This window comes from Heteronotia binoei, chromosome 1, assembly GCF_032191835.1.
Source record: "Heteronotia binoei isolate CCM8104 ecotype False Entrance Well chromosome 1, APGP_CSIRO_Hbin_v1, whole genome shotgun sequence".
NCBI lineage: Eukaryota > Metazoa > Chordata > Lepidosauria > Squamata > Gekkonidae > Heteronotia > Heteronotia binoei.
The window spans coordinates 6,470,590-6,492,830 of NC_083223.1; the positions used below are offsets into that span (position 1 = coordinate 6,470,590).

Here is a 22,241-nt window from a genome sequence, read left to right on the forward strand (position 1 = left end):
TATCAATATGAGACCATGACTTGTGTCTACCTGAAAAAAAAGTAAAGTCTCCTTTGTTTGGGTTGACAGTTCGCCAAAGATCAACTAAAGTGAATTCGTCCACCATCCTAAAAAACACCTCTGGTAGTATATTACTTCCAGGCCTCTTGGATCCTTTTTTTTTTTTGGGGGGGGGGGGGCTTCTAGAGAACTTCTATCCAAGTCAGGGCACATTACCGCATTAAAATCACCTAATAGACAGATCTTATCATAATTGCAAGTACTAATCTTCACATATAATTCCTTATAGAATTTGCTCTGATTAACATTGGGTGCATAAATATTAACCAACAAAAATTTTATTGATTCTTTAATTATTTCAATCCCTTGAATCCTTGCATCGGCTGTTTGAAAGATCAGTTTGGCTTCTAGATCTTCCCTGACATAAGTCACTAAGCCCCTTTTTTTCTTTTCTGCCTCTGATGTTATAAACGCCTTCCCCAATTTTTGATTATGTAATAACCATTCATCCTTCCTTTTCATGTGTGTCTCCTGTAAACATACAATATCAACATTTAGCTTCCTTAATTGAAGAGAGACACGCTTTCTTTTTTGTGGAGAGTTCAGGCCATTGACGTTTAGAGATAGTATTTTTAATTGATTCACCATTTCTAAGATTTAATTTTGCTTTTTAATCCAATGAAACGTTGCCTTTCTTTTTTGTGGTGAATTTGGTCCATTTACATTCCAAGATAATAATTTGTAATCCATCATGGTGCAAATTCTTTATGTTCTTCATAAAATCCACGCAGTTCCTGTGTGCTTGTAATTGTAATCCTTTTTCCTTGTAACTCAAAGCTCAAACCTTTAGGTATTTATCCATCTATACCTCATTTCATTGTCCCGTAATTTTTCTGTCAATTTCTTATATGCTCTTCTGTCATTTATCACTTGTCTTGGCAACTCCTGCCAACTCTTACTCTGCTTGCCTCCCACTATCAATGTCTTTATTCATGATTTTTCCCACCATTTCTTTTGTCATATATCTTATAACCACATCTCTTGGTAAATTATTTTTTTTTTTGCATATAGCGAGTTCACTCTATACATATAGTCATACATGTTTCTAGTCCCTTCAGGATCTTCCTCCAAAAATTCTGCAATTATTTTTATTATATATTCTTTCAAATCATTTTCTTCATCCTCAGGTACTCCTCTCAGACGTATCTGGGTCTCCATCAATTTGCAGTCATGAATTGCCACTTTTTCTGTATTTTTAACAAGGTGGAATCATGTACTTTCACTCTCCCTTCCACCTCTTGCACTTTTTTTTGATGTCACCACAGTCTCATTTCTGAGATCCTCTATATCTTTTTTTAGCTCTTCAATATCTTTTCTAATTTCTTTTTTGGAAGCAGTTATCTCTTTCATCCCTTTCATTATCCTGGCTTCCATTGCATCTAATTGGTTCTGCATTTTCTCCAGTGAAGCAGTCCTTGCCCGGGTTTGCTTGTGGTCTGACATGTAAAAACACCGGAAATTTTGACCTCATCAAATTAAATTTCAACTATCAGATTTAAAAGAGTGAGACTTGCTCTTTCCAATAAACCTAATTTCGCTGTCCTCAGAGCCTCCTGGGCTCAGATATTAATTTTTATTTTTTTATTTTATTTTTTCAAAATGGCAGTTGCGACTTTCTGCCTCACTTTAAAAAAAAATTCCTTTTTCCTCTAGAGGCTTCTAAAATGGTTATTAACAGTAATGTCCAATAGTATTTACCTTATAATGGTCACCTCTGTCGGCTCCACCAATTTTTAATGTCCTGAACACTTTAAAAATTTTATTTAAATTTTAGCCTCCTAGCAATGGCTGCTGATGTTTTTCTATGATATTATAGTCCTAGAGTAGGCTGGCTGCTTCAATGATTTCCCTTTTCCATCCGATACTTCCTGCTTTGCTTGCCACCAAATCCCGTTTTCGCTGGTAGAGAGATCTCACGATACTTGATGTATTTCCTGTGTTGGCTGTGGGAGCTGCAAATCTTTGACGATGGGGCTTTTTCTCCAAAACACAAGTAGACAAAACAATAAATTCCTTTCCACTTTTTAGCACTGTCCTTTAAATTTACAAAGTCCAAATTTCGCCCCTTCTCCCCTTCTTCTTCCAAGCTTTCTAGATTTCAATTTCCCACCTTCTGATTTTATTTTGTTTAACTTTAATTAGTCCCAGAATGAAAGATAGCAATCTGTACCTTTTCTGTAGTTATCCAGAACAACACTGGTCTTGTATAGCTTTAGATGTTTAGCAGTATCAAAGAAGATAAGGTCCTGTCGAGCTTATGTCAAATAAATGACTCTGGAAACTTCTGCAGATGATGAAAATGCAACTCGTCTCTGGAGACCCTTCAAAGCCTCAAAGGAGTCCCCCCCCCCCCCCGGGACTCCCTTTTAGCCAAGGTAAATCTCCTCAAAGTTTCCTGTGCATATCTTGGACTGATCTCTGGCTGAGAAAAGTAGGCAGTAGGCATTAGATTGCCTTCCACTACCCCGAACAGAAGTTCCAGCCTGCTCCCCTTCTGAGAAGCAGTTCAGCTTGGCATTTTCCAACCCCAGAAGTCCACATTTTAATAACTTATTGCGACTTTGTTGTAATCATTTAATGTTATGTTGTTTTAATGATGTTAGCCGCCCTCAGCCTGTCGGGGAGGAAGGGATACAAATATAATAAAATAAATAAATACATAAATCCTGGCTACGGCCCTGCCTGGAGAGGTGCCTCTAGTTCGGAGTAGGCAATGCTGACTTTGATGGTCTGATTCAGCAGAAGGCAGCTTCGTGTGTCCACGTGTTGTGTGGAATGTGGGCCCGACGGAGTCAGTTCACAACATTCAAAGCTCTTGTGTGTGTTGGGGGATAGGGTTGCTTTTGTGTTGTAAAAGACCAGCAAGAACTCCTTTGCATATTAGGCCACACCCCCTGGTGCCAAGTCAAGCCAGAACTGTGTCCCTTGTGTGTTCCTGCTCAAAAAAAACCCTGGCCCGGTTGTTTGTTTCCCAGTTCAGAGCACGTTATTCTGCCCCCCCCCCCCCCAATTTGGGGGGGTTTTGCCAGAGGGCAGGGCCGGCACTGGGGCTTTTGCCGCTCCCGGCAAAGCTCCGCCCCCAGCCCCTCCAGTGGGGGAGGGTCCCCAGTGCGCACCCAAATGTGGGGCGTTTGCACGGAGGGTTCCTCTTGAGGAGCTACTGCATAAATTGCTGTGCTCTGGGGCCATCCATCCTGAGCGAAGACAAAAAAGGTGTGAGCTGGAGGCTGAAAATCTGGAAATCACACTAACTCAGCTTAGAGGGAACACTGCCCCCAACCGTAAGAAGTGAGGAGAAGGGATGCCATCAAGAGGAAAACGATATTTTCCATTAAGTCATCGCTTCTCAGGAAACGTCCGGCGGTGGTCCTGTGCGTGTGAAAGTTTTGTACAGTTTCTGTAAGCGTTTTCCCTTTCTCCACTTTTAGATGGAGTAGGATGCGGTGAGAATCTCTTCATGTCATCCTGGCCTGCTTCATGGGTCGAAGCCATTCAGGCTTGGTTCGATGAGGTGAAACATTTCAGGTTCGGTCACGGAAGCACAACGGGTGAACAAATAGGCCATTACACACAGGTAAATGACGCCTTGTATTTCCTGTTTTAGAGAGAGGGAGGGGGAGAGAGAGAGAGAGAGAGAGAAAGAGAGAGAGAGAGATTAATTTAAATATTTCTACCCTGTCTGCCAGTTGGGTGCCATTGTCAAAGGCAAGTTTCAACTGGTTAATCCATAAAACTGTCCTTTGAAAAAAGGTAAAAGTAGTCAGTCTCCTGTGCAAGAACCGAGTTGTTACCAACCCATGAGATGACGTCGCATCACGACGTTTTCATGGCAGACTTTTTACAGGGCGGCTTGCCACTGCCTTCCCCAGTCCTCTACCTTTGCCCCCAGCAAGCTGGGTACTCATTTGACCAACCTCGGAAGGATGGAAGACGGAGTCAACCTTGAGCCTGCTACCTGAACACAGCTTCCACCGGGATCAAACTCAGGTTGTGAACAGAGCTTGGACTGCAGTACTGCAGCTTTACCACTCTGCCCCATGGAGCTGCTTGGGGATATTTTAAAAAGAGAAAACCCCACCTGGGGGCTGACCTCTGGCGCCCCAGGTGGGGTTTTCAAGGCAAGAGACATTCAGAGGTGGTTTGCCATTGCCTGCAATTGCTGAGCAGACAGGTTAAAACGGATAAAAGGAAGTACTTCTTCACCAAAAGGGTGATTAACATGTGGAATTCACTGCCACAGGAGGTGGTGGCGTCCACAAGCATAGCCACCTTCAAGAAGGGGTTAGATAAAAATATGGAGCAGAGGTCCATCAGTGGCTATTAGCCACAGTGTGTGTGTGTGTGTATATATATATATATATATATATATATATATAATATATATTTGGCCGCTGTGTGAACACAGAATGTTGGACTGGATGGGCCATTGGCCTGATCTAACATGGCTTCTCTTATGTTCTTATGTTCTTATGCCTCTGCATCATGACACTGGTATTCCCTGGAGGTCTCCTTTACCAAACACTTGCCAGAGACAACCCAACTTCCACGATCTAAAGGGATTGGGCTAGCCTGAACTGCCTAGGTCAGAGCAAAAAGAAGTTTCAGTTAGAGTGAGCAGTTCTAGAATGAGCTACCATACATTGGGCCGGGGGTGTCAAACTCATTTGTTATGAGGGCCAGATCTGACATAAAAGAGAACTTGTCGGGGCCGGGCCCTGTGTGTAATAAAATGTAATACCAGAAAGCAGAGATACAAACTTTATAAAGTTTTTTCTTTCTTTCTTTCTTTCTTTCTTTCTTTCTTTCTTTCTTTCTTTCTTTCTTCTTTCTTTCTTTCTTTCTTTCTTCTTTCTTTCTTTCTCTTTCTTTCTTTCTTTCTTTCTTCTTTCCTTCTTTCTTTCCTTCTTCCTTTCTTCTTCCTTTCTTCCTTCCTTCCTTCTTCCTTCCTTCCTTCCTTCCTTCCTTCCTTCCTTCCTTCCTTCCTTCCTTCCTTCCTTTCTTTCTTTCTTTCTTTCTTTCTTTCTTTCTTTCTTTCTTTCTTTCTTTCTTTCTTTGTCTCTCGCTAGTGGATCCAGAGAACTGAGTAAAGAAAGCTCTGGCTCTTTCCTTCCTTCCCCAGGGAGCAAGGAAGGGGAGGCGCCTCAGCCAATAGAAGGAAGAGAGGCTTGGCTCAGTAGCCTCTGCCGTGCAATTGAGGGGACTTGGCGAAGCAAGCTTTCCCTCCCCCATTTCCTCCCAAGGGAGGAGCCTCAGCCAACTGAGAAAACAGGGGCTTTGCTCTGTAGCTCCTGTGTGATTCAGCAAGCCTGGCAAAGCAAGCTGTGATGCAGAAGGAAGCAAGAGAGAAGGAGAAAGAAGCAGACTTGCTTGAGGGCCTGATAGGAGCCCTCTGGGGGGGTTGATTCAGCCCCTGGGCTGCATGTTTGACACCGCTGGTCTAGAGACAGCACACACATTTCACATATGGACATGTACTTCCATTTTAAAGTTCAGAAGACAGTGATTCATTGGGCTTTCATGACAGAACATAAAGTGATGTAATATCACAGCGACCACTAGAGGGAGCAAACCATTATGCCAAACAGGAAGAAAAAATCCCCTGAAGCAACTGAAACAAATAAGAGAGGAATATGAAAATGTGGGAAAGCTGTGTCTGCTCTTTCTTTGCTTTCCTGTTTTGCTACTGCAAATTTTAGACAAGGGGTGTCCAAACTGTGGCTCGGGGGCCACATGTGGCTCTTGAAGCCTCCACTGACCCTTTGACCAGCTTGGAGAAGGCATTTGTCTCTTTAAATCACTTGTCCAAATCAAGCCAGCCATCAGCTTGGAGAATGCATTTAAAGTTAAAGTTGCTTTCTTTCCATCTCTCCCTCCCCATCTATTTTCCCTCCTTCCTTCCTTTCCTCCCTCCCTCCCTTCTTCCCTCCCTCCTTTTTTCTCTCCCTCCCTCCTTCCTTCCATCCCTCCTTCCATCCTTCCCTCCCTCCATCCATCCCTCCTTCCATCCTTCCCTCCTTCCTTCCCTCCCTCCTTCCATCCTTCCTTCCCTCCTTCCTTCCCTCCCTCCTTCCATCCTTCCTTCCCTCCCTCCTTCCTTCCCTCCTTCCTTCCCTCCCTCCTTCCTTCCTTCCCTCCCTCCATCCCTCCCTCCTTCCTTCCCTCCTTCCATCCTTCCTTCCTTCCCTCTTTCCTTCCTTCCTTCCTTCCCTCCCTCGTTCCTTTCTTCCTTCCCTCCCTCCTTCCATCCTTCCTTCCCTCCCTCCTTCCATCCTTCCTTCCTTCCCTCCTACCTTCCCTCCCTCCATCCTTCCTTCCTTCCCTCCCTCCATCCCTCCCTCCATCCCTCCCTCCCTCCCTCCTTCCTTCCCTCCCTCCTTCCTTCCTTCCTTCCTTCCTTCCTTCCCTCCCTCCTTCCTTCCTTCCTTCCTTCCTTCCTTCCTTCCTTCCCTCCCTCCTACCTTCCCTCCTTCCTTCCTTCCTTCCTTCCTTCCTTCCTTCCTTCCTTCCTTCCTTCCTTCCTTCCCTCCCTCCCTCCTTCTTTCCCACCTTCCTTCCTTCCTTCCCTCCAGCTCTCGCATATCTGACATTTATTCTCTGCGGCTCTTATGTTAAGCAAACTTGGCCGCCCCTGTTTTAGACCGTGGTTCCCTGCTATAGCTTACCTTTCTCTGCTTCAGCAATGTCTTTGGACGCTCCTGGTCTGCTTACTTAAAATTTTAGAAGTTCAGTAACTGTTTGTTTATATGCTTTGATCCCTGCAGATAGTCTGGTACCGCTCCAACCGACTCGGCTGCGCTGTTGCCTACTGTCCTAACCGAAGATGGACTTACTACTATGTTTGCCATTACTGCCCTGGGTATGTATCAATTCTGGATTTCAGCATCTATTTGTCATTCTTTTTTAAAGCAAATCAATGGGGAGGGGAATAACCTGACGATTTTATTGGTTCATTTAACTTTTCTGTCAATTGTGAGAACAGCAGAAGGCAAGAATATTGGGGGGTAGAGTTGCCAAGTCCCCCGCAGCCTCCAGCGGGGGACTGTTTTCGTGTGTGTGGCGTGCACATGGTGCAATGACATCACTCACACGTGACATCATCATGCCGGCGATGTTGCACACTGGCTGCTCTAGCAGCTTCCAGGAAAACTCTGTTTTTTCCAGATGCTCTAGCAATTTGGGAAGGAAAACTATGGTACAATAGATACCGTACCTCCCAAATTGCTAGAGCGTCTGGAAAAACCATAGAGTTTCCCCAGAAGCTCCTAGGAAGAAGAAGAAGAAGAAGAAGAAGAAGAAGAAGAAGAAGAAGAAGAAGAAGAAGAAGAAGAAGAAGAAGAAGAAGAAGAAGAAGAAGAAGAAGAAGAAGAAGAAGAAGAAGAAGAAGAAGATGATGATGATGATATTGGATTTATATCCCGCCCTCCACTCCGAAGAGTCTCAGAGCGGCTCACAATCTCCTTTCCCTTCCTCCCCCACAACAGACACCCTGTGAGGTGGGTGGGGCTGGAGAGGGCTCTCACAGCAGCTGCCCTTTCAAGGACAACCTCTGCCAGAGCTATGGCTGACCCAAGGCCATGCTAGCAGGTGCAAGTGGAGGAGTGGGGAATCAAACCCGGTTCTCCCAGATAAGAGTCCACACACTTAACCACTACACCAAACTGGCTCTCCACAAGGGCGGCCAGCTCTAGAGAACTGGGTTTGATTCCTCCTCCACATGAACCCTGTTGGATCTTCAGCCAACCCCAGTTCTCTCCGAGCTCTCTCAGACTCACCTATTCCACAAGGTGCCTATTGCAAGGAGAAGAGAACAAGATTGTAAACCGAAAGCAGGACATGAAAACCGACTCTTCGTCGTCTCCCTCTTGCTGTTGTTTGCCTCCTCTTATTTTTTTTAGCTGTATACTTTCAGTCAGGGGTGGGATTCTAGCAGCAGCTCCTTTGCATATTAGGCCACACACCCCTGATGTAGCCAATCCTCCAAGAGCTTCCAAGGCTCTTTCCTGTAAGCTCTTGGAGGATTGGCTACATCAGGGGTGTGTGGCCTAATATGCAAAGCAGCTACTGCTAGAATCCCACCCCTGCTTTTAGTGAGGAGACCATTCTTTTCTGCCCTGAGCTCCGTCTATGAACCTGGCAGAAATCACTGGCATCAACCGCTTTGCCTCAGTTCCCTGGCTTTCTCTCTCGCCCTGCTCTGGGCCCACCTCCACCTCCCATGATACCCTTAAAAAGTTTATTTTAAGAATTGTCAACATTGAGCAGCATAGCATTGGGGGCGACCAGGGTTTTTTTCGTAGCAGGAACTCCTTTGGCTATCAGGCCACACCCCTCTGATGTAGCCAATCCTCCTGGAGCTTACAGGGCTCTTCGTACAGGGCCTACTGTAAGCTCCAGGAGGATTGGCTGCATCAGGGGTGTGTGGCCTGATAGGCAAAGGAGTTCCTGCTACAAAGAAGGCCCTGATTACAGCTGAACTCCACACTACGCAGATCCATTCCCGTGGAGAAAATGGCTGCTTCGTGCACTGTTTCCATTGGTTAAGGACCTCTCCTAAGAATTCATTTCTGTACTATACATTCTCTTTCTGAGTAGTGTTTCAGGCAGGGCTTTTTTCGTAGCAGGAACTCCTTTGCATATTAGACTACACCCCCCTGATGTAGCCAATCCTCCTGGAGCTTACAGGGCTCTTCTTACAGGGTCTCCTGTAAGCTCTTGGAGGATAGGTTACATAAGGGGTGTGTGGCTTAATAGGCAAAGGAGTCCTTGCTACAAAAAGGGCCCTGCAGAGAATCATATTGTCCCTCTCAGAACTGGTTGTAATTTGTCTCCTGGAACAGGAAAGTGGCATTCAATACACTCGATGAGCCAATGTCATCTTTGGGCATAGGCTTCCCAATCCCCAGGTCCCAGCAGGGGATCCCCTGGTTTTACAGGCTTCCCCCCTCCCCCAGCCAGCTGGCCGGCGGGGGAAGCCCCACCCCCACAGCCATTATGCACCTCCACGAACGATTCCCATAGGGAATGATGGGGAATTGATCTGCGGGTATCAGGGGCTCTGGGGGGGCTGTTTTTTGAGATAGAGATGCCAAATTTTCAGTATAGCATCTAGTGCCTCTCCCCAAAATACCCCCCAAGTTTCAAAAGGATTGGACCAGGGGGTCCAATTCTACGAGCCCCAAAAGAAGGTGCCCCTATCTTTCATTATTTTCTATGGAAGGAGGGCATTTTAAAAGGTGTGCTGTCCCTTTAAATGTGATGGCCAGAACTCCGTTGGAGTTCAATTTTGCTTATCATACCCTTGCTCCTGGCTCTGCCCCCAATGTCTCCTGGCTCCACCCCCAAAGTCTCCTGGCTCCACCCCCAAAGTCCCCAGATATTTCTTGAACTGGACTTGGCAACCCTATTTGGGCAGTTGAGGTGCATCCCTGTTAGCAAAACGGGGACAATTTCCCTTGATCTCCCCTGGTAATTACAGAGCCCACCTTGACCCTACCACACTCTCTTGCCTTCAACCCTGATTGCAGGGGATCCAGAAGTCTGATGATGCCGTCTCAATCCACTTCAGCAACGTTTTTTTTTTTAAAAAAAAAAAATTTGCCCGTTTGTGAAATTTTTCTCAGTGTTGAGAGAAACCCAATCTGAAGTCTCAGAGGAGGACAACACCAGCTGTCATGGCTGCCTCAAAATCCCCACTTGGCCTCTAGGCTCTGGTGTCTTTACAGGCTACTATCAATCAGTTTCCCCAAGTCTCTATGGTATACCATAGGGAGGGACGGTGGCTCAGTGGTAGAGCATCTGCTTGGTAAGCAGAAGGTCCCAGGTTCAATCCCTGGCATCTCCAAAAAAGGGTCCAGGCAAGTAGGCATGAAAAACCTCAGCTTGAGACCCTGGAGAGGCACTTCCAGTCTGAGGAGACAATACTGACTTTGATGGACAGAGGGTCTGATTCAGTAGAAGGCAGCTTCATGTGTTCATATATGTTCACCACGGAGACAACAATGCAAGTCCTGGAGTGCTGACTCCCAGTAACCATTCCAGAACTTTCCATTTTCCCATAGACTCTATGGTTCATCCATGCAATTGATCTCTGTAGTCTGGAGGTCAGTTATAACCCTGGGGAGAGAAGTCCAGGCCACACCCAAGTTTGGTAACACTAGAGGAGAATAGGGTTGCCAAGTCCAATTCAAGAAATATCTGGGGACTTTGGGGGTGGAGCCAGGAGACATTAGGGGTGGAGCCAAGATCAAGGCTGTGACAAGCATAATTGAACTCCAAAGGGAGTTCTGGCCATCACGTTTAAAGGGACGGCACACCTTTTCAATTCCTTCCTACCATAGGAAATAATGGATAGGGGCACCTTTTCGGGGGGGCTCATAGAATTGGACCCCCTGGTCCAATCTTTTTGAAACTTGGGGGGTATTTGGGGGAGAGGCACTAGATGTTATACTGAAAATTTGGTGCCTCTACCCCAAAAAACAGCCCCCCAGATACCCGTGGATCAATTCTCCATTATACCCTACGAGAATAAATCTCCATAGGGAATAACAGAGTTCCCAGCAGACATTTCCCTCCCCTCCCCCCGCTTTCTGATGACCCTGAAGCGGGGGGAGGGTCTCCAAACCGGGGGATCCCCTGCCCCCACCTGGGGATTGGCAACCCTAAGGAGAACAGCTACTGTAATATGACTGATTTGTGATTATTGTTCGAGAGCATTAATATCTTTTAATACCAGAGCTCTTTTTGTAGCAGGAGCTCCTTTGCATATTAGGCCACACACCCCTGATGCATCCAATCCTTTTGGAGCTTACAGTAGGCCCTGTATTAAGAGCCCTGTAAGCTCCTGGAGGATTGGCTAAATTAGGGGTGTGCACCCTAATATGCAAAGGAGTTCCTGCTACAAAAAAAAAAAGCTCTGTGTACTATAAAAACAGACCTACATTCAGGAAAGGCACGGATAGCAATAATTATTGATAAAACTAGTCATCTGTGTTGTGCAAAGGAGCCCAGAAGACTTTGACCAATATCTCTTCTGTAAGGATGAAAATTAGCTGTTGATTATGGCATTACAGTAAGCACGTCTGCGTCCTTGTTTGTCCACCCATCGTAACTTCTTGACATCTGTCATTCCAGGGGAAACATCGTAGGCAAAATCAATACTCCATACGAACCAGGAAGCCCGTGTGGGGACTGCCCCAACGCTTGCGACAACAAACTCTGCAGTAAGTGCAAAGAGCTTCAGCTAGGAAAAAAGTATCTTTTGGAGAGGGGTAGGATCCAAAGATAGTGGGTTATGAGGAGGGGAGGAACTTCAGTAGAGTATATATACCATAGAGTCCACTCTCCAAAGCTGCCATTTTCTTCCAAGGAGTTTGTTCTTGACTGTCCAGAGAGAAACTGTAATAGTGGGAGATCTCTAGGTGCCCCCGGAGAGTAGCAACCCCATTTAATCACTGGAAAGCATTTGCTTAGAGGACAGATCTCACTAGGGTTGCCAAGAAATACCTGGGGACTCTGGGGGTGGAGCCAGGAGACATTAGGGCGGAGCCAGGAGCAAGGGTGAGAGAAGCATAACTGAACTCCAAAGGGAGTTCTGGCCATCACAATTAAAGGGACCGCACACCTTTTAAAAGCCTTCCTTCCAAAGGAAATAATGAAGGATAGGGGCACCTTCTTTCGGCGCTCAAAGAATTAGACCCCCTGGTCCAATCTTTTTGAAACTTGGAGGGTATTTTGGGGAGCGGCGCTGGATGCTATGCTGAAGGTTTGGTGCCTCTACCTCAAAAAACAGAACCCCCCAGAGCCCCAAGTACCTGTGGATCAATTCTCCATAATTTTCAATGGGAATATGTCTCCATTTCCCTCCCCTCCCCCCCCCCCGCTTTCTGATGACGCTGAAGCGAGGGGAGGGCCTCCAAACCGGGGGATCCCCTGCCCCCACCTGGGGATTGGCACCCCTAGAACTCACTGATGCAGGTGTAGACAATTGGCACCTGGGGAATACGGCAGAATAGTAGACAGTACAGACAGAGGAAGGGCTTCAGTCCAGCCCAGAAGTGCATTTGTGCAAAAAGGCCAGGCCTCAGATTCAGCAGGAGCTCACTGGAGCACAGCTCCTGAACCTTTCTGAGGGTTCCCCCTCTTCCTCCCCACCTCCCTTGTCCACTGAATAGTAGGTGCAGCTGCATCGCAATCCCTGGATTAGGAGAGTGGGCAGCCAGCCAGCCACCAGGGGCTTTGCCACACCTCCAGCAGCCCTCATGAGCCCCTGGAGAAGCCCACACCACCCTTTCTCCTCTTCTTATGTTATTTTGGGCTTCAGGTGGCTTGTGAAACTTTTGACTGTGGGGGGTGGGCAAGGAGAGCCCCAGACGAGGGAGGCCTGCTTGGGCTGGCTGGATCTCTAGCCAGCCCAAGCAGGCCTCACTCACCCAGGGCTCTCCTTTCTTGCGTCTCTTTTCTTGCAACCTACCTTGTTGTCCATTGAAGAGTAGGTGCAGCTGCATAACAATCCCTGGATTAGGAGAGCGGGCAGCCAGCCAACCACCAGGGGCTTTGCCACGCCCCCAGCAGCCCTCATTAACCCCTGGAAAAGCCTGTGTCACTTCTTATGTGATTTTTGGTAAGGGGGGCGTGGCTTGCTGGTCTTTTGACTGGAGGGCAGGGTGGCCCAGGAGAGCCCCAGGTGAGTGAGGCCTGCTTGGGCTGGCTGGATCTCTAGCCAGCCCAAGCAGGCCTCGCTTGCCCCGGGCTCTCTTTTCTTGCATCGCGTTGCTTTTGGCTGGGCGGGGGTGGCAGAGGCTAATGAGTTATGCCAATGAGCTCCACCACCTATTTTTCTACCAAATGGCCCCTGCTAAAGGCCACGGGCAGGATCCAGTGATGCGTGAGTGGAAAGGAAAACGCAGGTGGCCCAGTTCTACTAAGACAGCAATAGCATGACAGCTGCTGCAAAAGCAAACTGATTTGGATACTGCAACCTGGGCTGGTCTTGGATCTTGCTGGCCTAGCTCCATCAGGGTCGTGGTGAGAGCCAAGAGCCATTTAACTCCTTTCCAAGATGAGCCGGGGCCATTCAGGTCAGGGCAGACACAATCAGAGGTGATTTGCCACTGCCTGTCTCTGTGTTGCAACCCTTCCTTATCGATAATTCCTTCCTTCCTATCCTCCCTCCCTTCATGTAGCAACCCTTCCTCACTGAAAATTCCTTCCTTCCCTCCCTCTCTTCGTGTAGCAACCCTTCCTTATTGAAAATTCCTTCCTTCCCTCCCTCCGTGTAACAACCTTTCCTTATTGAAAATTCCTTCCTTCCTTCCTATCCTCCCTCCCTTCATGTAGCAACCCTTCCTCACTGAAAATTCCTTCCTTCCCTCCCTCTCTTCGTGTAGCAACCCTTCCTTATTGAAAATTCCTTCCTTCCCTCCCTCCGTGTAACAACCTTTCCTTATTGAAAATTCCTTCCTTCCTTCCTTCCTTCCTTCCTTCCTTCCTTCCTTCCTTCCTTCCTTCCTTCCTTCCTTCCTTCCTTCCTTCCTTCCTTCCTTCCTTCCTTCCTTCCTTCCTTCCTTCCTCTCCCCTCTATTTTATCCTCTCAACAACCCTGTGAGATAGGCTGAGAGTGAGTCAGCCAGCAAACTTCCACAGCATGAGTGGGAAATCAAACCTGGCTCTCCCAGATCCTAGTCAAACCCTTTAACTACTACATCCCTCTGGCTTGCACTTACTGCTGCAAGAGGATCAGTTATCCTCTGTCATAGCCTAGTTCGGATATCCACAGTCACCTGGAGTGCTAAGAATGTTTTTTGCTGTAATATAAACGTCCTGAGTTCTTCTCCATTCTGCATTATTGGGGCTTTTTTTGTAGCAGGAACACCTTTGCATATTTGTATTTTGTACTTGTATTTTTATCTTTTGTCTATTAATAGTGGTCTTATGATCTCTTATGAGCCGCCCTGAGTCTGCTTTGAATAAATAAATAAATATAAACATCAGACCACACACCCCTGATGTAGCCAATCCTCCAAATGCTTACAGGGCTCTTCATACAGGGCCATTGTAAGCTCCAAGAGGATTGGCTGCATCGGGGGGGGTGTGGCCTAATATACAAAGGAGTTCCTGCTACAAAAAAAAGCCCTGTACATTATGATACGTGATGCCCCTTTGGAAACTGTACTGATTCAAAGTTGTAAAGGTGTTATGTGAATGCCCTGTAGATTTAGAATCCAATGAACCAGGAATTTGCTTGAGGATGCAGAACAAAGTAGGAGTTCAGGGGTACCTTTAAGACCAACAAGGTATTACTCAAGGTATAAGCTTCTGTGTGCACACACACTTCCTCGGAGACTGGTGCTCCTAGACTCAAACTTTGTTCTGCTGCTTCAGATCAACATGGCTACCTGCCTGGATCTTGCTTGAAGATGGTGACTGGAAGTTGTAGTCTGTAGTGATGTCTTGCTTTCGTTTACCCTGACCTTTCGTTTCCAGCCAATCCTTGCAAATACAAGAATAAGTATAGCAACTGTAAAGATTTAGCACGTTCTCCTGGATGCAACCACAAAGATGTGAAGAAATGGTGCGAAGCCTCTTGCCTGTGCAAGACTGAAATCATATAGAGGGGCTGGCTCGACAGAAATCCTCTCCTTTGCTGAAGAAGACACCTTTTCACTAAAAACCATGCCCTCCGTCCTTTTGCGTGTTGTAGGATAAGCAGACAATTCATTTCAACTGGAATTCGTTTCCAACATTGAAAAGCCAAGGAGTTCTTAATAAGGATGAATGGGGGGAAAGAGAGTAATTTCTGGGGTGGGGAAAGTAAATCAAAACATGTAATACGTCAATAGAGACACAGCGCCCACAGAAAGATATTCCAAAAAGACAGCAACAATAGCAAATCCAAAACCTACATAGCAACTTTGATGGACAATCCCACCGCTGCCACCAGTTAGGAGGTCTATGGACCAATGTCACTGGACTGCCAGTGTAAAGCAAGCAACCATCTCTATGCTATGCCCCCGCCCTCTCCTGTAAGCAAAGATTGTAGACTTCCTCTAGCATGAGTCCTCCTTACACTGGGGTAAGTCTCTTTCGGATGGAAGAACTTACTCCAGTCTAAGTTATCATTCCGGCCACCAGGGGTGGAATTCTAGCAGGAGCTCCTTTCCATATTAGGCCACATACCCCTGATGTAGCCAATCCTCCAAGAGCTTACAAAAAAGAACCTTGCAAGCTCTTTGAAGATTGGCTACATCAAGGGTGTGTGGCCTAATTTGCAAAGGAGCTCCTGCTAGAATTCCATCCTTACCAACCACTGATGGCCGAATGAGCCCATGACATGAGCCAATCCATTCCTCCCCAAATGCACTTCCTGGCAGACAGAACTGTTAACTGCATCAACTGTTCTGGACTGGAATGTACTACTGGAATACTGGAGTAGTACTGGAATGTACTACTAAAATACTAAGGGAATATATTAAGTTTCCAAACAGCCATTGTGAAGTGTTGGAAGCAAGGATGATGAGGACTAGGAGAAGAAATGGGTGCTAACGGTTGCAATTCTGAAAGGGATGCATTTGGGAAACAAACTAAAGAAAAGTAGGTAGCCTCCTAAAACGCTTCGTTTAAATTGATGTTAATCTTCTTGGAAACCAATAAATCAATAAACATGCAAATTTGTTCTTTCGATTTTTTGTTGTTGTTGTTTTGCCATGATCTTACTAACTTGGGTTTCCATAAAGGTTGATTGTGCTGTATACAGTATGCCTGTAGATTCTTACTGGAATTGTTATTAATGTTGGGGGTGGGGGGGAGGAATGAAGGATTCTGGTCTTCTAGGGCAGGGGTGGCCAACAGTAGCTCTCCAGATATTTTTTGCCTACAACTCCCATCAGCCCCAGCCATCAGTCATGCTGGCTGGGGCTGATGGGAGTTGTTGGCAAAAAACATCTGGAAAGCTACCGTTGGCCACCCCTGGTCTAGGGTCATTTGATTGGCCCTATGCTAAAGATCATCTCGTAAGCAGCCAGTCATCTTTCCCTGACACTTTCTGTAGGCTATTTAAAACTTTGTAGAAAAAGCCCAGCAAGAACTCATTTACATGAGGCCACGCCCCTTGACACCAAGCTAGCCGGAACTGTGTTCCTGTGTGTTTCAGCTGGAAAAAAAAAAAAGCCCTGGATTCCCAGAGCCCAGATATCCCTGCCCTTTTTCAACCTGTGAGCACTTTTGGAATTCTGACATAGGGTGGCGACACAGGCCAAAAATGGCCCCTGAAGAGAGTGAAACGAAAGAGAAAGAGAGAGAAAACCGAAACACGGGGGACAAGAGAAGCAGTAAAAAAAAAAAGGACACTGGGGTATAGGAGAGAAAGAATACTACTCCCGTACTGTGGAGGCAGCTGCTTCTGAAACACTGTTTTAATTTGCACAGCCAAACAGATTTCCAGTAGCCAATCAGAAGCCTTGTTGGGCAAAGATCCCCCACCTGGCCATGCCCACTTTCTGAAAACTTTTGGTGCGCACCAGAACAGGTATCTGTGGGGACAGGGTCCCCTCTAAGCTGAGTTAGTGTGAGCTAGCTCAGTCTTTTAGCTTCCAGCTCACACATTTTTGACTTCGTTCGGGAAGGATGGCCCCAGAGCAAGCTAATTTATGCAGTAGCTCACAATTTTCACGCCAGTCACTCACAAAGTAGAATTTTTGCCCACAAGACTTTACAGCTTAGGGGGAGCATTGGTTGGGGACCCCTACTGTAGTCTTTGGTGGGGGGGAATGCAAGCCCACCAAAGCCACACAACTCTTTGCAATATGCAAAGTTTTTTTTTTGTAGCAGGAACTCCTTTGCATATTAGGCCACATCCTCCTGGAGCTTCCAGTAGGCCCTGTAAGAAGAGCCCTGTAAGCTCCTGGAGGATTGGCTACTTCAGAGGGGTGTGGCCTGATATGCAAAGGAGTTCCTGCTAAAAAAAAAAAGCCCTGGCAATATGACATTTGCCGTCCTAGGGATTATGCTGCCTTCGAACTCACACGAAGCTGCCTTATCTTGAATCAGACTTTCAGCGTATCAAGTTCAGCATCATCAGCTCAGACTAGCCGTGGCTCTCTGGGGTCTCAGGCAAAGAAAGATCTTTCACATCAGGGACCGCCTGGTCCCTTTAACTGGAGATTCTGGGGTTGAAGCTGGGACCTTCTGCCTGCCAAGCAGAGGCTCTGCCACTGAGCTGCAGTCCCTTTAGGGAAGCTCAGCAGTAGAGAGCCAAGCAAAGATAACAGGTGAGACTTCATTTATTCATTAGCTTGATTTATATTCCGCCCTTTCCCGTACGGACTCAGGGTAGATCACGGTCATAATAAAAAACAGTTAAAATATAGCAATAACTCAATAATGTACGAGTAAAACATAGCTCAAAAATATACACAAGCGGGCAGGCGCATATTTCAGATGAAAAAAACACACAAATATTTCAACTCGTTGTAGTTTTATAGCCCATTGTGGGGGAGGGCAATAGATGGTGCAAGCCGTAGAAGGAAAGGACGTCCGCTTGCCTCGACCGAAGGCCTGGCAAAACAGCTCCGTCTTGCAGGCCCTACAAAACGGAAGTAAATTCAGTAGGGCGCGGATCACCATGGGGAGCTGATTCCACCAGGCAGGGGCCAGGGCTGAAAAGGCCCTGGTCGAGGCAAGCCAGACGTCCATTGGGCCGGGGATGGTCAGAAGATATTGGTTGGCAGATCACAGCAGTCTTCGGGGCTCGTATGGGGAGAGGCGGTCCTGCAGGTATGTCGATCCCAGGCTGTGCAAGGCAATACAAAAACCTTGAAGCGGTTTCATCAGAAAGCAATGGATCTGGCCTGGTGTGTGAGAGTTGACAAAGTAGGTGACCACCTGGGGTGCCACCTTGCCACGAGGTGGGGGCACGCGCCCCCTCCCCATCCTCTCTCACGCCAACCTCCGCGGTGCCTGCCCAGCTCTCTTTGAAATGGGAGAGGGCTGGGCAAGGTCGGGGGTGGGCAGAGCTGCACATTCTTTCTTCGAGAATGCGCGGCTCAGCCCACCCTGGCCTTGCCCGGCCTTTTCCTGCTTCAAAGGGAGGCAGGAAAGAGGCCGCCGCCTTCTTTCTTGTGAAGAATGGAGGCGGCCTAGGAACCCTCCGAAGCTGGAGAGGACTGGGCAAGGGTGGGGCGGGCCAAGCCACATGTTCTCGAAGAAAGCACAGCTTGGCCCACCCCACCTCTTCCCCGGCCCTCTCCCGTTTCAAAGGGAGCCGGGAAAGAGGCTGCCTCCCTTCTCTCTTTGCAAGAAAGAAGGAGGCGGCCTCTTTCTGGCCCCCCTTTGGAGTGGGAGGGGGGTGGGCTGAGCATTCACACAAAGTGCCCACGGCCTGATGATAGATAGGTAGGTAGGTAGGTAGGTAGATAGATAGATAGATAGATAGATAGATAGATAGATAGATAGATAGATAGATAGATAGATAGATAGAGAGATGATAGATAGATAGATAGATAGATAGATAGATAGATAGATAGATAGATAGATAGATAGATAGATAGATAGATAGATAGAGAGAGAGAGAGAGAGAGAGAGAGAGAGATGATAGAGAGATAGAGAGATAGATAGATAGATAGATAGATAGATAGATAGATAGATAGATAGATAGATAGATAGATAGATAGATAGATAGAGAGATGATAGAGAGAGAGAGAGAGAGAGAGAGAGAGAGAGATGATAGAGAGATAGATAGATAGAGAGATGATAGATAGATAGATAGATAGATAGATAGATAGATAGATAGATAGATAGATAGATAGATAGATAGATAGATAGGTAGAGAGATGATAGATAGATAGATAGATAGATAGATAGATAGATAGATAGATAGATAGATAGATAGAGAGAGAGAGAGAGAGAGAGAGAGATGATAGAGAGATAGAGAGATAGAGAGAGAGAGAGAGAGAGAGAGAGATGATAGAGAGATAGAGAGATAGATAGATAGATAGATAGATAGATAGATAGATAGATAGATAGATAGATAGATGATAGAGAGAGAGAGAGAGAGATGATAGATAGATAGATAGATAGATAGATAGATAGATAGATAGATAGATAGATAGATAGATAGATAGATGAGAGAGAGAGAGATGATAGAGAGATAGAGAGAAAGAGAGAGAGAGAGAGAGATGATAGAGAGAGAGAGAGAGAGAGAGAGAGAGATAGATAGATAGATAGATAGATAGATAGATAGATAGATAGATAGATAGATAGATAGATAGATAGATAGATAGATAGATAGATAGATAGATAGATAGATAGATAGATAGAGATAGGATTCACAGATCGGGATTCACAGAAAGGGATTCACAGATCGGTCTGTCATCTATCTGGGCCTTGAATTCAACAGGAGCTCACAGGAGCGCAGCTCCTGAACCTTTCTGAGGGTTCCCCCTCTTCCTCTCCACCTACCTTGTCCATTGAATAGTAGCTGCGGCTGCATAACAGTCCCTGGATTAGGAGAGCGGGCAGCCAGCCAGCCAGCCACCAGGAGCTTTGCCGCGCCCCCAGCAGCCCTCATTAACTCCTGGACAAGCCCGCGCCACCCTTTCTTCACTTCTTATGTGATTTAGGGAAGTGGGTGGCTTGCTGGCCTTTTGACTGTGGGAAGAAGGGGGTGGCCAAGGGAGAGCCCCAGGTGAGCGAGGCCTGCTTGGGCTGGCTGGATCACTCACCTGGGGTTCTTCTTTCTTGCATCAGGTGTCTTTTGGCTGATGGGAGGTGGCATATGCTAATGAGTTATGCTAATGAGCTCCAACATCCACTTATTCATAGGCAGTTCTTGTAATCTAGCCACATACAACTGCTGATAATACAGATGTATCTGCAGACACCCTTGATAATATACAGTGAGTCTGGCTGTAATCCAGAGGAGGGGCAGGAAGAGGCACGACAGTCTGCATGTGGAATCGGATGAGTAGGCAAAAAGGCAAGCTCTAAGACACTGCATAGAACAGGTTTCACAAATCAGTTCTAATTTTTTTCAGGAGAGAATCTCATAGATAAGGCATGATTTAGATTCAGAGAATCCCTTAGATAAGGAAACTCCACGTTTGGAAGCAGTCAACCCCTGAATCCCAGAGCCAGGAGGATACATCAGGAGAAAGCTTCAGGCTCTCTAACCTGTTGTTGACCCTCCAGAGGAACTGGTTGGTTACTGTGTGAGACAGGATGCTGGACTAGATGGACCACTGGCCTGATCCAACAGGGCTCTTCTGATGTTCTGATGAAGGCCTCAGCCTCTATGCCCTGCTGTTGGCCCTCCAGAGGAACTGGTTGGCTACTGTGTGAGACAGGATGCTGGTGTAGGTGGACCACTGGTCTGATCCAGCAGGGCTCTTTTGATGTTCTTATGAAGGCCTCAGCCTCTATGCTCTGTTGTTGAACCTCCAGAAGAACCGGTTGGCCACTATGTAAGACAGGATGCTGGTGTAGGTGGACCACTGGTCTGATCCAGCAGGGCTCTTCTGATGTTCTTATGAAGGCCTCAGCCTCTCTGCCCTGTTGTTGACCCTCCAGAGAAACCGGTTGGCCACTGGGTGAGACAGGATGCTGGACTAGATGGACCCTCACTGGTCTGATCCAGCAGGACTCTTCTGATGTTCTTAAATCAGAGAAGGGCAACTAGAATGATTAAAGGGCTAGAGCACTTTCCCTATGAAGAAAGGTTGAAACGCTTGGGACTCTTTAGCTTGGAGAAACGTCGACTGCGGGGTGACATGATAGAGGTTTACAAGATAATGCATGGAATGGAGAAAGTAGAGAAAGAAGTACTTTTCTCCCTTTCTCACAATACAAGAACTCGTGGGCATTTGATGAAATTGCTGAGCAGACAGGTTAAAACGGATAAAAGGAAGTACTTCTTCACCCAAAGGGTGATTAACATGTGGAATTCACTGCCACAGGAGGTGGTGGCGGCCACAAGTATAGCCACCTTCAAGAGGGGTTTAGATAAAAATATGGAGCACAGGTCCATCAGTGGCTATTAGCCACAGTGTATGTGTGTATATAACATTTTTTGCCACTGTGTGACACAGAGGGTTGGACTTGATGGGCCGTTGGCCTGATCCAACATGGCTTCTCTTATGTTCTTATGTTCTTAAATCCCATTTCGCTTCATTCATTATCTTGGCTCCAAGCCAGTCCCATCAACATCAAGTAGTCTTGTACTGTTGGCTTCAACATAACATGCTAACATTCAGCGTGAATGTCTGCTTCGTAACACGTGGATTGATGTTCCTTTCCAAACATATACCTCTAACCCAGAAGCCCTGTCCAATTATTATGTTTGACAACACCTACAGGTCAAATGAATTTCATGAGGTTCACCCGATATACATAGTCATGGTTCTTCTGAAAGGGACGGAATGATACATTCCATCTTCAGGACACATTTACCAGACCCTCAATTAGCCTCGGATCTCGGTAAGTCCAGGAATGCAGGATACACTCAGAATGTGGAACATCGCTATTTGTTCAGACCACACACAAAGTCGCAGCGAATTTTCAGCTAGCGGAGGCATCTATAGGACTGTATTGCTATTGCAGGCAGGGCCGGCACGTGATAAGCTAGGCAGCCGTCTGGGGCGCCAGCTCGCTGCGGGGGCGGGTGCCCCCTCCCCACTCATGCTGAGGGAGCTGGCTGGGCAGCGGCCGCCCACGCGTTTCTTCCAGAAGGTGAACTAAATCATATCAGCTCAGCATCTACCTTAAAAATGCTTCTTGAATTATAATAGTCATGAGAAAACCTTACTCCCATCATACTCTTCTAATTACTTCCTCCTATGTGGCCACAGTGGCATGAGGAAGGTTTCCTTCTGTCCGTTTTATATGTTTTGGTTCTTGTCCTATTTTTTGTGGGGGGAAATGTTAGAAAGCATGCCAAATCTTAAGAGTTCAGCAAAATTCTCACAGGGGGTTTGATCAACGGAGCACAGAAACAAGTATTTGGGGGTGGGGGGTACAAAGAAAGAGCACAATAAAATGTAGAGGTTTCAGAGCTCCGCTCCTGTGAGCTTCTGCCCAAAAAGAGGCCTGCTGACAAGTATTATTGTGCTTTTGTTGTTCTCTGGGTGTAAAGAGTAGTCAAGTTACAGCCAGCTTAAGGTGACCCTGTAGGGTTTTCAACGGAGAAGACTAAC

At 46.6% G+C, this 22,241-nt stretch overlaps 1 protein-coding gene across 1 annotated transcript in view; it reads left to right on the forward strand.

The window, feature by feature from the left end:
- Positions 1–14,669, forward strand: part of LOC132585696 (serotriflin-like) — a 39,070-nt gene extending 24,401 nt beyond the window's left edge. The window contains exons 4-7 of the mRNA XM_060257568.1: positions 3,489–3,634; positions 6,822–6,916; positions 11,191–11,279; positions 14,542–14,669. Of these exons, the coding sequence (XP_060113551.1) occupies positions 3,489–3,634; positions 6,822–6,916; positions 11,191–11,279; positions 14,542–14,669 (458 nt within the window). The remainder of the gene's footprint in view (positions 1–3,488; positions 3,635–6,821; positions 6,917–11,190; positions 11,280–14,541) is intronic.
- The last annotated feature ends 7,572 nt before the right edge of the window (positions 14,670–22,241 follow it).